Source organism: Diceros bicornis, chromosome 3, assembly GCF_020826845.1.
Source record: "Diceros bicornis minor isolate mBicDic1 chromosome 3, mDicBic1.mat.cur, whole genome shotgun sequence".
NCBI classification, from domain to species: domain Eukaryota; kingdom Metazoa; phylum Chordata; class Mammalia; order Perissodactyla; family Rhinocerotidae; genus Diceros; species Diceros bicornis.
In genome coordinates, this window is record NC_080742.1 from 101,652,889 (window position 1) to 101,670,511 (window position 17,623).

General features: G+C 37.0%; 1 protein-coding gene across 2 annotated transcripts in view; it reads left to right on the forward strand.

Moving 5' to 3' along the window:
* The window catches only part of UBE3C (ubiquitin protein ligase E3C), a 138,956-nt gene that overhangs the window by 22,069 nt on the left and 99,264 nt on the right, over positions 1-17,623 (forward strand). The window contains exons 2-5 of one of the 2 annotated variants that reach the window (XM_058534166.1): positions 8,388-8,441; positions 11,989-12,063; positions 12,536-12,682; positions 16,199-16,314. In XM_058534166.1, the coding sequence (XP_058390149.1) occupies positions 8,388-8,441; positions 11,989-12,063; positions 12,536-12,682; positions 16,199-16,314 (392 nt within the window). The remainder of the gene's footprint in view (positions 1-8,387; positions 8,442-11,988; positions 12,064-12,535; positions 12,683-16,198; positions 16,315-17,623) is intronic. The other variant, XM_058534169.1, reaches the window with a different exon arrangement.

The following is a 17,623-nucleotide window of genomic DNA, read 5'->3' on the forward strand; positions in this document are numbered from 1 at the left end:
ACTGTGCTCACTGCAGGCAGCTTCCTCGCCGTCGCCGCGTGCAGTCACACCCTGCTCTCTTCTAGATGGAAGTCTAGCTTGGCCTCCACTGGTGCTTTGATCATTCAGTACTTGCTGTTTTAACTGATGTAGTTCAAGTTTTATTGTCTTATTTTCTGTTTTGAGGGCTAAAAATGCACTCTTCTCCAAAATCATCATGTCTACAGTAGCACTCTGTGCCATTGTTTGCTAAAGAGTGACCTCCTGCAGCATTTAGGCTGTGTCTGTGTAGATGATACCCAGGTTGGCCTCTGGTTGTGACCAGTGCAGACACAATCATTTTCTGCTCCTTGAGTAGTAAGTGCTGTGTGCTAGGTACACTTCGATGAACCTCATATGTGCCAAATCAATCTGTTCACATTAATGAACTCACCCGTTTGTCATGTGGAGCAATAGGAATGTTGGTGGTCTTTTAGGGAGAGCTTTATGGGAAACATGACATTTAAACTGAATCTCACCTAAGATGAGTGGGTGCTTGCTAGGTGTTGGTGTCAAGAGGGAAGGCTAGATTGGCCAGAAGGAGCAGGGCGTTTGAGACTTGGGGAGAGCAAGATGTGCTTGAGGCGACATCAGGAGATGGTGTGAGAGTAGTAGTCAGGAAAAGAGGAAATGTTTTGACCATAATATTCCTATGCTAAGGCTGTTTGTACTTGCTCCCTTAGAGTACATGGTGGTGCTCAGATAGGCTACCATGAAATAGAAAGATGAGGGCAGTGTAATAGGTTATACATAAATTTGGCTAATTTAAACATTTGAGCATTGAGAAGAGATGGTGTTCAGTGATCTCTTAGGAAATGGTTATGAGAGCAGATTGCAGTTTGGGTTTTTTGGTTTTTTTTTTTATTGATGTCTTAATAGTTTATAACATTGTGAAATTTTGGTTGTACATTAGTTTGTCAGTCACCATATAAATGCCTCCCTTCACCCTTTGTGCCCACCCCCCCAACCCCCTTGCCCCTGGTAACCACCCTACAGTTCTCTCTGTCCATGTGTTGGTTTATATTCCACATATGAGTGAAATCATGCGGTGTTTGTCTTTCTCTCTCTGCCTTATTTTGCTTAACATAATACCCTCCACGTCCATCCATGTTGTTGCAAATGGGACGATGTTGTCTTTTTTTATGGCTGAGTAGTATTCATTGTGTATATATACCACATCTTCTTGATCCAATCATCAGTCAAGGGACACTTGGGTTGCTTCCACTTCCTGGCTATAGTGAATAATGCTGCGATGAACATAGGGGTGCTTAAGCCTCTTTGGATTGTTGATTTCAGGTTCGTTGGGTAGATACCCAGTAGTGGGATAGCTGGATCACAGGTTATTTCTATTTTTAATTTTTTGAGGAATCTCCATACTGGTTTGCATAGAGACTGCACCAGTTTGCATTCCCACCAGCAGTGAATGAGGCTTCCCATATCTCCACAAGCTCTCCAACATTTGTTGGTTTTTGTCTTGGTGATTATAGCCATTCTAATGGGTGTAAGGTGATATCTTAGTGTAGTTTAGATTTGCATTTCCCTGATGATTAGTGGTGTTGAACATCTTTTCATATGCCTATTGGCCACCTGTATATCTTCTTTGGAGAAGTGTCTGTTCATTTCCTCTGCCCATTTTTTGATTGGGTTGTTTGTTTTTTTGTTGTTCAGTTGTGTGAGTTCTTTATATATTATGGAGATTAACCCCTTGTTGGATATATGATTTGCAAATATTTTCTCCCAGCTGGTGGATTGTCTATTCATTTTGATCCTGGTTTCATTTGCCTTGTAGAAGCTCTTTAATCTAATGAAGTCCCACTTGTTTATTTTTTCTTTAGTTTCCCTTGTCTGAGTAGACATGGTATCCAAAAATATTCCTTTATGAACAATGTCAAATAGTGTATTGCCTATATTTTCTTCTAGGAGTTTTATAGTTTCAGGTCTCACCTTCAGGTCTTGGATCCCTTTTGAGTTGATTTTTGTGAATGGTGAAAGCAGGTGGTCTACTTTCGTTCTTTTGCAAGTGGCTGTCCAGTTTTGCCAGCACCATTTATTGAAGAGACTTTCCTTTCTCCATTATATATTCTTAGCTCCTTTGTCAAAGAGTAGCTGTCCGTAGATGTGTGGTTTTATTTCTGGGCTTTCAGTTCTGTTCCATTGATCTGTGTGTCTGTTTTTGTACCAGTACCAAGCTGTTTCGATTACTATTGCTTTGTAGTATGTTTTGAAGTTAGGGATTGTGATGCCTCCAGCTTTGTTCTTTTTTCTCAGGATTGCTTTAGCTATTTGGGGTCTTTTGTTGCCCCATATGAATTTTAGTATTCTTTGTTCTATTTCTGTGAGGAATGTCATTGGGAATCTGATTGGGATTGCATTGAATCTGTAGATTGCTTTAGGTAATATAGACATTTTAACTATGTTTATTCTTCAAATCCATATGCATGGGATATCTTTCCATTTCTTTATGTCATCATTGATTTCTTTCAATAATGTCTTATAGTTTTCATTGTATAGGTCTTTCACCTCCTTGGTTAGATTTATTCCTAGATATTTTATTCTTTTTGTTGCGATTATAGATGGAATTATCTTTTTGAGTTCTCTCTCTGTTAGTTTGTTATTAGCATACAGAAATGCAACTGATTTTTGTAAGTTGATTTTGTACCCTGCCACTTGGCTGTAGTTGTTGATTATTTCTAATAGTTTTCCAATGGATTCTTTAGGGTTTTCTTTATATAAAATCATGTCATCTGCAAATAGTGAGAGTTTCACTTCTTCATTGCCTATTTGGATTCCTTTTATTCCTTTTTCTTGCCTAATTGCTCTGGCCAAAACCTCCAGTACTATGTTGAATAAGAGTGGCGAGAGTGGGCACCCTTGTCTTGTTCCTGTTCTCAGAGGAATGGCTTCCAGTTTTTCCCCACTGAGTATGATGCTGGCTGTGGCCGTAATAATATGGCCTTTATTATGTTGAGGTACTTTCTTTCTATACCCATTTTGTTGAGATTTATCATAAATGGATGTTGGATCTTGTCAAATGCCTTCTCTGCATCTATTGAGATGATCATGTGGTTTTTATTCCTCGTTTTGTTAATGTGCTGTATCACGTTGATTGATTCACACATGTTGAACCATCCCTGCATCACTGGTATAGATCCCACTTGGTCATGGTGTATGATCTTTTTAACATATTGCTGTATTCGGTTTGCCAATATTTTGTCGAGGATTTTTGCATCTATGTTCATCAGTGATATTGGTCTGTAGTTTTACATCTTTGTGTTGTCCTTGTCTGGCTTTGGTATCAGGGTGATGTTGGCCTCATGGAATGTGTTGGGAAGTGTTCCATCTTCCTCTGTTTTTTGGAATAGTTTGAGAAGGATAGGTATTAGATCTTCTTTGAATGTTTGGTAAAATTCTCCGGAGAAGCCATCTGGTCCTGGAGTTTTATTTTTGGGGAGATTTTTGATTACTGTTTCAATCTCTTTACTTGTGATTGGTCTATTCAGATTCTCTATTTCTTCTTGGTTCAGTTTTGGGAGGTTGTATGAATCTGAGAATTTGTCCATTTCTTCTAGATTGTCGAATTTGTTGGCGTATAGTTTTTCGTAGTATTCTCTTATAATCCTTTGTATTTCTGTGGTATCTGTTGTAGTTGTTCCTCTTTCATTTCTGATTTTATTTATTTGAGCCTTCTCTCTTTTTTTCTTGGTGAGTCTGGCTAAGAGTTTGTCAATTTTTTTATCTTCTCAAAGAACCAGCTCTTGTTCTACTGTTTTTTTGGTTTCAATTCTACTTATTTCTGTGCTAATTTTTATTATTTCTCTCCTTCTGCTGACTTTGGGCTTTGTTTGTTCTTCTTTTTCTAGTTCTGTTAGGCATAGTTTAAGGTTGCTTATTTGGGATTTTTCTTGTTTGTTAAGGTGGGCCTGTATTGCTATGAGTTTCCCTCTCAGGACCGCTTTTGCTGCATCTCATATGAGTTGGTATGGTGTATTTTCGTCTTCGTTCGTCTCCAGATATTTTTTGATTTCTCCTTTAATTTCATCTATGATCCATTGGTTGTTCAGTAGCATGTTGGTTAATCTCCACATCTTTGTCACTTTCCCAGTTATTTTCTTATGGTTGATTTCTAGTTTCATAGCATTATGGTCAGAAAAGATGCTTGTTATGATTTCAATCTTCTTAAATTTATAGAGGCTTGCCTTATTTCCCAACATATGGTCTATCCTTGAGAATGTTCCATGCGTGCTTGAGGAGAATGTGTAGTCAGCTGTTTTTGGATGGAGTGCTCTGTATATGTCTAAGTCCATCTCATCTAGTTTTTCATTTAAGTCCACTATTTCCTTATTGACTTTTTGTCTGAATGATCTATCCATTGATGTAAGTGGGGTATTAAGATCCTCTACTGTTATAGTGTTGTTGTTAATATCTCCGTTTAGGTTTGTTAATAGTTGCTTTATGAACTTTGGTGCTCATATGTTGGGTGCATATATATTTATAATTGATAGGTCTTCTTGGTGGAGTGTCCCTTTTATCGTTATATATTGCCCCTCTTTGTGTCTCATTACCTGTTTTATCTTGAAGTCTACTTTGTCTGGTATGAGTATGGCAATACCTGCTTTCTTTTGTTTGCCATTAGCTTGGAGTATTGTCTTCCATCCTTTCACTCTAAGCTTGTGTTTGTCTTTAGAACTCAGATATGTTTCCTGGAGACAGCATATTGTTGGGTCTTGCTTTTTAATCCATCCCGCCACTCTGTCTCTTTTGATTGGGGAATTCAATCCATTTACATTTAGAGTGATTATTGATATATGAGGGCTTAATGTTGCCATTTTATCACTTATTTTCCAGTTCTTTTGCATTTCTTTTGTTTCTCGTCCCGTGTGTGTCAGACTACCAATTCACTTTCGTAGTTCTGTATGATGGCTCTTTTAGTTTTCTCTTTATTTATCATATGTGATTCTGTTCTGATTGTTTAGTGGTTACCTTGAGGGGCGTTTGTTTTAAAGGGTTGGCAGCCCTGTGTGAGGTGATGCAGGTAGAGATGGGAAGCCATGGAAGGAGTTTAAGCTGAAGTGATAGGTGATACAGTTTCACTTTCAGTCCATGCTTCTTCCATTGTTTTATTACCTCTTGACTTAACTTGCCAGTCCCATAGACATCTCATCATCAGTGAATTTTAAGTTTATCATCCTCTCCCTTCCATCCCATACTGTCTTGATTTATGGTTCATGTAGCCAGAGGTAGAGTTCTCAGATTCATCCTCAATTTCCGACCTCTGACTCCTACACAGAGAGTCCAGGTCAGCCCCCCTCTCTTTCATCCTTTACTTTCCTTCCCAGCAGTTGTGCTCTCATGCCTCTCTCCTGCTTCACGTGCTTTCTCCCTCTGCTGGGATGTTTTCCCATCTCGTCATCATCTTGCTGAACACCTCCTTCTAGGATTTCTTTCGAATTCACCTTTTCTTCTGAGTGTTCTCTGAGTCACCGGGGCAGGGTACCTCTTCTTTCTCCATGGTGTCTTCTTATACCCTGTGCATATCTCTATTAAAATGTGTACTCACGAGGGTAAGGACCGAGTCTGTTTTATTCAGGCTTTATTGGTAGTGTCTAGAATTGTGTCTGGCCCACATAAGTAGGCTTCTTTTTCTCGCGCCAAACTATGAACCCCCGAATGGAGACGTTCTCTGAAATGAGGACTATAAGAAGATGCTCTGGTTCTGATCTGGAATTTGGTTACAAGTTCAGGTGCTACATATTGACAGTTCACATAATTTATGGTCATTGATTATGTACTCTATCACACTTGTTCTTTCTGTACTAAATTGGTTTTTTATGGCAACCTTTGTGTCCTTGGTCTCTTTGATTGCTTAGTTCACCTTTTCTGGACATTCTGTGTCCTTTGTTTCTCAGCTCCTCCTGCTCCCCATGCTTTCTGAGCTCATACTAAATTTTGGTGATAAAATTTTTCTTCTGTGGCCTCTCCCTCCCCGCCAGCCTCCTTTCTGATAGACCTTCCAGATTATGTATTATGGGGACAAAAGATTTTTTTTTAATTTCTCAAAATGCAAAATAATATGATCATATCATACTTAATGTTCTTTTTCAAGGTAATTAGCACACTGCTTAATGGCTTAGGCTCTGGACATGTCTGAATTCAGATCTTGGCCCTACCACTTTTGAATCTCAATTTTCTTATCTGTAAACAGGAAAAATAATGGTACTTACCTCAGAAGGTTGTTCTGAGGAATACATGAATTAGCCAAATCCAAGGTTTAGAATGTTGCTTTGGCATATGGGGAGAGAGCCTGCAGGCTGTGTGAGTTTCTGTGTTGCACACGTGTCCTCCTCCCTCTGTCCTTCCTGTGGTAGGGCACAGTGCACAGGTCTAGACACATCAGTGTTGGGGGCGGCTGACGCTGTTCCTGGAGTCGACTTTCCTGTGTGACTGACTTCATGCGTGGCATAGGTCGATCTCTCCCTGTAGACTTTTCTCTTTTCTCTGTTAAATATTTAGAGAGCATGAGTAGTCTTTGAAAGAAAGGCCTTAACATTTTTAAAAATATGATTTTGTTGTTGAAATTGCATGTCATGTTTTGTGTGCATGTGTGTATCCAGTACTTTGGATTTGCTTGCTTTGCTTGTTTTGAAATGAGGGGTCTTTTAAGTAGGAAACTTCATAGCCCCTGAACACAGGTGAGAGAAGTGACCTTCACATTTGTATGGTGTCCTGTGTCCAGCGATTTTAATCTACAGGTAATCAAAAGTGAAGAATATTCATCCTCAACGTGTCCAGCAGTGCTTCTTATGCTTCATGGCTCCTCCCTTATCTTGAGCTTCAAACTTAAAGTACAGTTTCTGAGAAATTCTGGTGTGCAATTAGAAGCCAATTATGCTTTTTGATACATAGTACCTATTTTAATTTTTAAAATATTGCAGTATAGGTGCTGTGTTGCAGGTATCCAAAAGTGCTTTTCAGCTGTTATGGTTACTCCTCCTTTTAGACTACTTTGTTTTACTTAAAGGAAATGTTCATTCATTCATTTTATAAATATTTATTGAATACCTACATGTGCCATACACTGAAGCATATGATAAGGACATGGTGGTAAGGAACAGATGAGGTCCTCAAACCCATGGAACTTTTAGATTCGTGACGACTAAGCTTATTTGTATGTTGAAGTAAATTTAGTGACTGCTTTGCCAATATGTACCATTTTTTTTAAGGTAAAATGTTGGTTTATTTTATTTCCGACATTAGGTATGTTTTTTTGTAGTTGTAACAGTGTATACTATTTTAAGAAATCTTGGCTCTTTAGCTATAAACAAATATGAACATATATTAAATCTGGACAAATGGAGATAGAAGGAAAAGAAATTATAGACATAAACATACCAATTCTATTCATAAATAAATATAATGACTAAAAATATGTCTATATTTTTATCTGGAAGGTTTCTATAATTCTGGACATCCTAACTTTGCACTTTTACTTTAGGTTTTTCATCCCTCCCCCCTTTAATTAATTAAGTTTAAAACAGAATATTTTATGACTTTGGACTGTGTGGTACATAAAGGCTTTTTATTTGAAATTTGAGAAATGAAATTTTTTGTAATGGAAAATATCTGGAGGATTTATTTCTTTGGCTTTAAATTTTGTCAGTGAGAAACTTTTCATTCTACACATTGTGTGTTCATTCACATATCAATATACAATTTTAAATTGGCTTAATTACTTGCTTTCTGACACTATCCTAAAGGAATATATGTTTTTAAGAAATTTAAGTTTATTAAGTTTTCTAAAGATTCATATGTAATGTCTGAGACCTTTAATTTAGTTCCTTCTACATACCAACTGACTTTGTTTAAAATTTAATTTTACTTATGATGAAAAAATATTTTAAAAAATTTGGTAATGATAAATTGATTTTTTTCATTGAATTTTTATTGAGATAATTGTAGACTCCCATGCAACTGTTAGAAATAACGTGGAAAGGTCCCTTATTCACATTGCCTAATTTCCCCTGGGGATTATATTTTGCAGAACTATGGTGCATATCACAACCAGAATATTGACATTGATACAATGCACTGATCTTACTCAGATCTCCCCAGTTGTACTTGAACTCACTTGTGTGTGTAAAGTAGTCAGATTTTATTCTTAGTAAACTACTGAAATACTAACTGTAATTAGATCTGTGATCTCGGGGGAAAACTATTTAACCTCTTGTGCCTCAGATTTCTCATTAAGTCAGATAGTTCAATTGGATGATCTTTAGAATCCTTTTTCGGCCAAAACATTCTATAATTTTTGTGTGAGAGTATTTTAGAATTTGAAATTATAACCTTTATCTTTTCTCTCTTTTTGTGTTTAGGAAGAAAAGGCTTCTCTTTTACATCGTACTCAGGAAGAAAGAAGAAAGAGAGAGGTAAAAACAGTTTTGTAATAGTCTCTCCAGACGAGCATTTTTCCAAAGCATTTAAATAAGTCTTGGTTTTATTGTTATATGCATATAGGTATATGTATGTTCTATCTGACATAATATATATATTTTTATATGTATTAAGCTTTAGAAACATTTCTGGATTTGTTGGATTTTACGGTAAGTCACTTATTCTGGAACCAGTGTAGAAAAGATGGGAAATGGGCTTTTAGTTTACTTATTGCTTAAGATATGGTTTCCAGATCATCTAGAAAGTCTTAGTATATAATTTTCATATTTTGCCAAGCAAAAGGAGAAAAGTCACTGTTGAGGGAAATATCTTAGCTATTGTGAAGGAGGTAAATAAATGAAAGGAGCCAGTGGCAGTCATTGTTTTAGTCTTTATTTTACATTCCATCTTTCTGGTGATAATTTCTTAAACTGGCTTTACTTTGTTGATTAATCAGCAATTGTAGTATCTTATGATCTGCTTTTCTAGATGGTTTTTTTGTTTTCCTTTGTTTTTTAATAATTCATTCTTTTAACAAATATTAATTGAGAGCTTGCTATATTTCAGGTACTGTTCTGCTTACTGGGTATATAGTCAGTGAATAAGACAGCCAGTGTTCCTGCTTGGTGATAGAGCACAGATAGTAACCAAGCTCCTGAGATGGTGATGAGTGCTGTGACGGCAGTAGAGCACTGTGATAGTAACTGGGAAGGCCTGATTTGGGTCGGGTGTTTAGGGAAGGATTCTCTGAGCTGGTTAGAATTGAGCTAACTTCTGAAGGATGAAAAAGAAGCTGCCTTGTGAAAAACTGGAGGAAAAACATTATTGGTTAAGGGAACAGCAAATGCAGACTCTTAGGCTGGGTTCCTCAACCTCAGCACTGTTGACATTTTGGACCAGATAATTCTTTGTTGTTGGGGACTATCCTGTACATTGGAGAATGTTTAGTGGCATCCGTGGCCTCTACCCAGTAGATGCTGCAACATTCCCTCCCCCACCATTGAGATAATCAAAAATGTCTCCAGAAATTACCAAATGTCCCCTGGGTAGTAAAATTGCCCTCAGTTGAAAATCACTGTTCAAACAAGATAAGTACTTATTGGTTGATGTCTTTCATCTTTTCTGGAAAATTCTCAGCCATCATCTCTTCCAGTAGTGCTTCTGCTCCATTCTGCCTTTCCTCTTGTTCTTGGACTCCAATTACAAATATATTCAACCTTGCATTATGCCCTATATATCTCCTATACTCTTTTCTGTATATTTATTCTTTTGAATATCTATGCTTTGGTTTGGATATTTTCTTCTGACCTAACTTCTAATTTACAGATGATCTCTTTAGTGTGTAATTGTTAAATACATCCATTGAGTTCTTAATTTCAGTGCTAGAATTTTCTTTGATTCTTTTATTTCCCAGTTTTCTTTTAATTTCTTGAACATAATTGTAGATTTTTAAAGATAGTGTTTAAACACCAGTATTTGGATGTCCTGTGGCTTTGTTTCTATTGTTTGTCCTCTTGATTTTTAGTTCTTGTCTTTTGCCTGGTTATTTTTGGTTGAATACTAGACATTGCATATGCCAAGCTGCAGAGAAATCTTCAGGCTCTAGAATGTGATCTCTTCCTTTGGAGAGTGTTAGATTTGCTTTTGGCAGGCAGTAGAGAGAGGGAAAAGTCAACTTTAACTAATACACAGTTGAGCTGGTTTTAAACTGGCCTTCAGTCCTTGTGAGGCTTGATCTATTTCCAGTACACCTAACATGTTGCCTTTAGGTCCCAACCAGAAAGAAGGCTGGAGTGTTTCTGAGACTTCTTCCTCAGTGAACAACTGAATGAATAAAAATGAATGTTTTGAAAACTCATGGAATGATATATGAGTTTTTAATTAAGTGCTCTTGGAATCATAGTAGTGAATAGGTTCCCAAACCAGGTTTAAGCTCAAGGGTTCCCATGTTGTAACCGTTTCAGGCTCAGACAGTACACTTGCGTGACCTGATGGTGTTCTCTAATACCAGGATTGAGTGAGCGTGTGTGTGTTTCAAGCCTGGTAGGTGGCATTCATAGAAGACGTGAAACAATGTCATGTGGTAAGACAGAGTACAGATTTTAGTGTCACATCTGAGTGTGAATTCTTTTTTTTTTTTTTTTTTTTTGGGAGAGAGATCAGCCCTGAGCTAACATCTGTGCTAGTCTTCCTCTTTTTGCTGAGGAAGACTGGCTGTGAGCTAACATCTATTGCCAATCCTCCTCCTTTTTTTTCCTTCCCCAAAGCCCCAGTAGATAGTTGTGTGTCATAGTTGCACATCCTTCTAGTTGCTGTATGTGGGACGTGGCCTCAGCATGGCCGGAGAAGCGGTGCGTCGGTGCGTGCCCGGGATCCGAACCCGGGCCGCCAGTAGCGGAGCGCGTGCACTTCACCGCTAAGCCACCGGGCCGGCCCCTGAGTGTGAATTCTGACTCTCTTACATCTTTTGGCATCACTTAGTCTTTATGGAAATCTCAGTTTCTCCATCTTTAAAATAGGAGTAATACTCACTTGTAAGGTTATTGTATGAGTGCATGTGAAGTGTCTCTCTTAGGGCTAGCACATAGTAGGCCCTCAAACAGTGGTAGCTGCAATGGTTATGATGATGATGATGAAGCATATATGTTTTTGCTAGGCCACTGAAAATTTTAAAGATGGTCTCAGAAAAATTAGAGTTTTCTCAAATTGTTTTCTCTATTGTTTCTTGGAACAAGAAAGTGTCCTTTAAGATAGATGTTTGTTTTGTCTGTGTGTATTCTCCTTGTGTTTAAAACTAAAACTTTTTATAAAAGTCTTACTACGCTGGTGGGATTATAAAACGAAGTAGCCATTTTGGAAAACAGTCTAGCAGTTCCTCAAATGTTAATTCCACTCCTAGGTTATACTTTCAAGAGAAATGAAAACCTATGTGCACACAAAAACTTGTACACAAATGTCCACAGCAGCGTTATTCATAATAGCCCAAAGTGGAAACAGCCCAAACTTCCCTCAGCTAATAAATGGATAAACAAAATGTGAGACATCCGTACAGTGGAATCTTAATTGGCCGTGAAAAGGAGTAAAATACCGATAGATGCTACAACATAGATGAATCTTGAAAACATCATGCCAAATGAGAAAAGCCAGACACAAAAGGCCACATAGTATATGAATCTATCGTATGAAATGTCCAGAATAGGCAAGTCCACACAGACAGAAAACTGATGAGCGGTTGCCACAGGCAGAGGGAGGTAACGGTGGAGGAGTGGGGGCAGGGAATGAGGGGTGACTGCTAATGGGTACAGGGGGGTTTTTTGAGGAGTGAGTGATGAAAGTGTTCTAAAATTAGATAGTGGTGATGGTTGCACAACTTTGAATATATTAAAAGTTGGTGAATATATTAAAAGTTGGTGAATGGTACGCTTGAGTGAATTTTGTGGTACGTGGATTATATAGCTGATTTTTTTTTTTTTTTTGAAGTCTTTACTAGCTAAATGTCATTTTCACTGATTCTGACTGTTTTATCCTCCCTCCAATATTCAGGAAGAAAGGCGAAGATTGAAAAATGCAATAATTATCCAGTCATTTATTCGAGGCTATAGAGACAGAAAACAGCAAGTAAGTTTGTTTTTAAAATGAGAAAGAATTAGAAGAGCATGCGAGAGCTTATTGTAAATGTGGCCTTGCATTCTTAGAAGTAGAATCATTTTGTATGTATTTTTGTACACCTGTTTAATGAAAGTTAATGCTGATATTAGTATTTTCCCCAATAATTAACTTTATTAGTTTATATTCACATAAAGATTTATAGATAGGTGAGTTTTTAGGTGATTTTTAAATAATAAAATACAAACATAGACCAAGCCACAGCTTAAGATCAAAATAGAGGAAAGTAGTGGAAGGCTCTTTTAGTGGACATTTAATGATCTTTCAGTGCATTCCAGGTTTTTTGGTTTTTATAACCTTTTACTGATAACTCCACCGCAACGACGCTTTAATTGTCTATTTGCACCGCTCCTGTTAAAACATTTAGACCATAACAATTATGTGCTGGTGTACTATATTTGTGTATTGTTTTGTTTGTTTTCAGTATTCCATCCAAAGAAGTGCATTTGATCGCTGCGCTAACTTGTCACAGTCTGGTGGCACTTTTTCCATTGCTAATGGTCCCAACCTTACCCTTTTGGTGAGGCAGCTTCTGTTTTTTTACAAACAGAATGAAGACTCAAAACGTTTGGTGAGTGTTAACTCCGTTTTCACTTATCCTTGTTTACATATTTTCCAGCCTTTTTTTTTTGTAATGTTGTCAGATGACCCCTCCAATATGTCTCGCCTTCGTGAACTTTTCCTCAGGCAGCTGTAGTAGGTCATCTTTGTGGTAATGTGTTTTACCTCTTAAAAATCAATGTAAATTTGCAGTAGGGTTTTTCATTATTTTATTATGGAAAATTTCAAATATGAGAAAAAGTAGAATAATATGTTGAGCCATCCACCATGTACCCATTACCCAGTCTGGACAGCCATTAACACCTTGTTTCACACAGAACCCTCCACACCTGTGCCCTTGGTCATTGTGAAGTGCATTCAAAGTATCATAGCATGTTATCTGTACATACTTTAATATAAATCTCTAAAATCTGTCTCCTAAAACATCCAAAATATAATTGTGTTACTTTAAAATTTTATAAACTTCTGATGTTATCAAAGATGAGGAACAGTGTGTATTAATGGTAGAAAATACATATAAATGATATATTATATAAATACATATAGATGAATAATCTTTTAAAAAGTGGAACTTGTTATTATATTCTGATTCCCAGGAAATATTAAGAGGTTCATGTATAAGTGTTAGGTTAGATAAGTATTTATTCTTAGAAATTCTTGTTTACTTGTAATAAAAATTTCAAATTGTATTAAAAGATGGGTATACAATGAAAAGTAAATCTTCCATACTACAACCATACATACTAGAAAGATCCCCATATGAAATGTAAGTACAGAGGACAGAGGAATACTTTATTGCTTATCTGGTGTCTGGCTTTAAAACCCAGCATTGTTTCCTGAGTTGAGGTAGGCTGGAATATGGGAAGAACTTTCCATAAACTGGAGCCAATCTAGAGAGGCAGTACAAGTGGCTTAATCCACCCATTCTGGACCTTCCTTAAGTGCAGACTCTTTCCGGGCTTTCTATCTGAAGTTTATGAGAAAAAGAATCAGAAAAAAGTACAACAGCAGGTAACCTGGCTTTCTTTCTGGAACAGTCCGTCCCCATCTTCATGTACTCTAATCTTGTAGATTGAAAGATCACCGAGGAGCACAGACGTGTGGGCTTCAGTCGTTTATGTCTCTCCAGAGCACCACTTTCCTTAGGAGATGCTCTTGCCGTGCTCCATGTGTAAGGCCTGATCATTACGCCCCGTGTGGTTTCTAAACGTGGTGCAGCTGCACAGCCCTGATTCAGCAGCCGTGGTGAAAGGCTTGGAGCTGAATGTGTGCGTTTGACTCCAGGCCTCAAGCTGAAACAGAGCAAATTGCTCAGGTGCAGATTCTGAAACCCTGAACAGAATGAAATATCGTCAAACCTGGTTAATGTAACAAAAGTGAACCTAAATGTTTATTCAGTTTGCAAACAAAAATGCAAGAATAATTAATTAATCCTGTGTGGGGAGAAAGTCTCCTGCCCCAGTCTTCGGGTTCCTTAATTCCCATTCTAGGAGCAAGTGTAACACCACTTTTGATAGTTTTTCTAAGATACTCTCTGCAAAACAAAGAATATATGGCTATCCCTTCCTCACCTCCACCCTTTATTTATTTTATTGTTATGACTTTAAATATGGTCTCTGCTAAAATTGTGTACTATGATTATATCTTGTTTTGTGTACGGTTTTCTTGAATTATTCTGAAGTTAATAATTGCCTCACTTTTGTTTAATTTTCTTTGAATCTCTTGATAAAGTCTTCTTCCACCTTCCAACAGTGCTGTAAAATGCTTCTCAGTACAGTTTTCCGTGATGAGCGATGTCAGGTAATCTGAGGCTCTTTTTCCCCTGGAGCTGTTCCTCCTCCATCCCAGGAACTTCTTGTCCCAGGCCTGCCGTTATCCTGGGAAAGCCTTTTGCTTTGCTTCGGTTTCAGATCCTCTTTCCTGATTTCATATCTTTTTGCTTTCTTGGTTTACTCCCTTGTTTTATTGATATGCATCCTCAGTTGACTTCCTGAGAAAGGATAAATAAGAAGGAAAGTTTTTAAAACTTTACTCGTCTACATTTAGTAAATAATAGCAACAACAACAAAAAGTTAAGCAAAGTAAATGTTTAATGTAGTGATACCAGAACATTTTGGATGATATCGGTACATTTGTCAAGGTTGTAAAATACAGTATCAAAATCCAGTCCAGAAGTGTTCAAGTAAAATTTCATAAACAACTTGAAACATGACTACTTGATTAATATATTTACAGCCTTATTCTTATAATTCCTACAATTGCCCTTTAGATTTATAGTTTATAGTGTTTGGTTACTGTATGTCCTATTTTTATTTGTTAATAGATAGTACAAATTTTAGAATGAACTACATGTCAGAAAGGGCAGAAAGTATTTGTATCCAATTGGTTCCTGAGAAAAGATGGACAAGGCAGCCCCAGACACCTCAGGAAGAAAGCGTGTGTGTAGGCAAATTAGTATTTTGAGTGGTTCACAGAGTTATTTCTACCCAATTTAGGACATACCCTAATTTGTTATGCAAAATGCTTTTGCATTAGTATTTTAATTGTTTGATAACATTTTATATCCATAAGTGTTACTGTAAAAGCAGAAAGTCCTTAAAGATAGCAGGCAAAGGAAAGGTTATGTGGCACACTTAAGAAGCTATCTTAATTTTAACTGGTTCTCAATGGGCCTTATGAAATGAAGAAATAGCAGTCTGTTTTATAAAAATATAGTAAGAAAGTAGAAGAGATTTCTTGTTAGGTATTGAGTTTTCAAAACCATTTATGGCAGCTATGTCCATACTAGATAGTCAGGTCTCCCGGATGCAAGTTAGACAGAAACCTAACTCAACATTGCTGAACTCATTGACCAGTCGTGTCCAGGAGAATGGGAAGTTCCGGTCAGCCCGGACACATAGCTGACCTTTTTCTTTTTTTTTTCCTCAGCTATATTGAGGTATAATTGGCAAATAGAATTGAAAGATATTTAAAGTACACACTGTGATGATTTGACATATGTAAACATTGTGAAAGGATTCCTCCCATCTAGTTAAGTAACACATCCGTCACCTTACATATTACACCCTGACCATTTATGGGGAATCGTGGGGCCATATGATTGCCTTTTCTACCAGAATTTCATGAAGTTAGGGAAGGGGAGTATCCAAAAGAGGAAAAAGGTAAAAAGAAGAAACGGATATCGTGTATAACTTATGATTAATATTGTGTTTCTCATATATTTTTATTATGGATTGCTGATTTTTGCAAATGAACTATTTTTGTTTCAGATTTACATGAGTTTTATGTGTACTTTGTTTTAATAATAAATTTAGTAATTTAGCTTAATACTAATGTGCTATTTTAAGATGGAAAATTGAAAATGTGTATACTACTAAGTAAAATCTGACTTAGAAGGTTCACTTGTTATCATGTTTTAAGTACGTATCTATTTCCCACTTAAAGACATTTGGAATGTGATGTAATTTAGTAAAGAATTAGCTTTTTGTGGATCGAGAGTTGTAATTTGTATGTTTTGCTGTTTCAGATATGGCTGTATCAGAACTTAATTAAACACAGCTCTCTGTTTGTCCAGCAGTTGGACGGGTCTGAGAGACTGACATGCTTGTTTCAAATAAAGAGGTTGATGAGCCTCTGTTGCAGGTAAAGCCCATTGATGTCAGCAACTTATATAAGGTGGTGATCACTTTGACTGTCTAGAGGAACGCCTTTTGGTTTTCATTTTCTGAGACTGTGGTTTCCCTTTTTTTGAGACTCTGAAATATTCTGTGTGTTACAAATTTCACTTCTGGTGATTCTGGCCTGTAGAAATTAAAACGTAGATATAAATACCTTCCAGATGACATTTTTTTTTCAAGTATGCCCTGGAATTATCTTGTCAAATGTCAGACATCCTGGTTACTAGTGATGGATTGGCCAATTGAGAGGACTCTGCTGTGAGAATGACTCAGTTTGCCAAGGGTGTCTGCCAAAATACAGGCTCTTTAGAATAGGCCTTTCATCAGGCTCGTTATGCTTTGTGTATGAACTTAGAATAAGTCACTCCCGTGACTTTCTTGGATTCAGTCTATAAAACAGCACACTTAAGTGATGGGAGCTGTTGTACCTGACTGAAAGAGCAAGTTAACATCTTTACCATTTTTTTAAAAATTGCTTATGTCTGCACAGTAACAAAATTTTAAAGTGATTCTGAGCCTTCAATGTAATTTCAGTTAATTTTCTGGAAGCTGCAGGTAGTAAAGTTTATTGAGGATTGTGATCAAAACTAGGCCTTTTTAAGTGACTTTTCCAAAATACTAAGCTGGACTAAAGATGGGAGTGGAGAACCTGTTAGAAGAGAGAGAACCCAAAGGATCACAACTCCCAAGAGTTCTTTTTTCCTAACCCCTTGTATTTCTTGGGGAAATTTTTACTTTGAAAAACACATTTTAGACATTTATTCTCTAAAGCAGGAGTCAGCAAACTTTTTCTGTAAATGCCTAGATAGCAAGTATTTTAAGGTTTGTGGGCCACCTGTGATCTCTGTTATATATACTTTATTCTCTTTTTTGCCATTTAAATATGTAAGGAGCACCCTTCACTCAAGAGCCATACACAGTCTTGGCTGGTCTGGCCCACGGGTTGTAGTTGGTGCACACCTAGCGTACTTTTGAAGATACTCCTTTAGCAAGCAATTTTAATAGATGATATATCAAAATGTAATTTCTCCATTTTTTTCCCAACTTTTTGTTTTGAAAAATTTCTAACACCAGAAAAGTTGAAAGAGTCCATTTATACCCTCCACCTAGATTCAAAAGCTAACATTTTGCCACATGTGCTTTCTTTCTGTCCACGCGTACATGTTGTTTTTCTGAAGCACTTGAAAGTAAGATGCAAACATCGTGATGCTTCACCCCAAGTCACGAGATGTCTCCTAGGAATGGCACATTCTCTGATACAATCATGCTGTTTT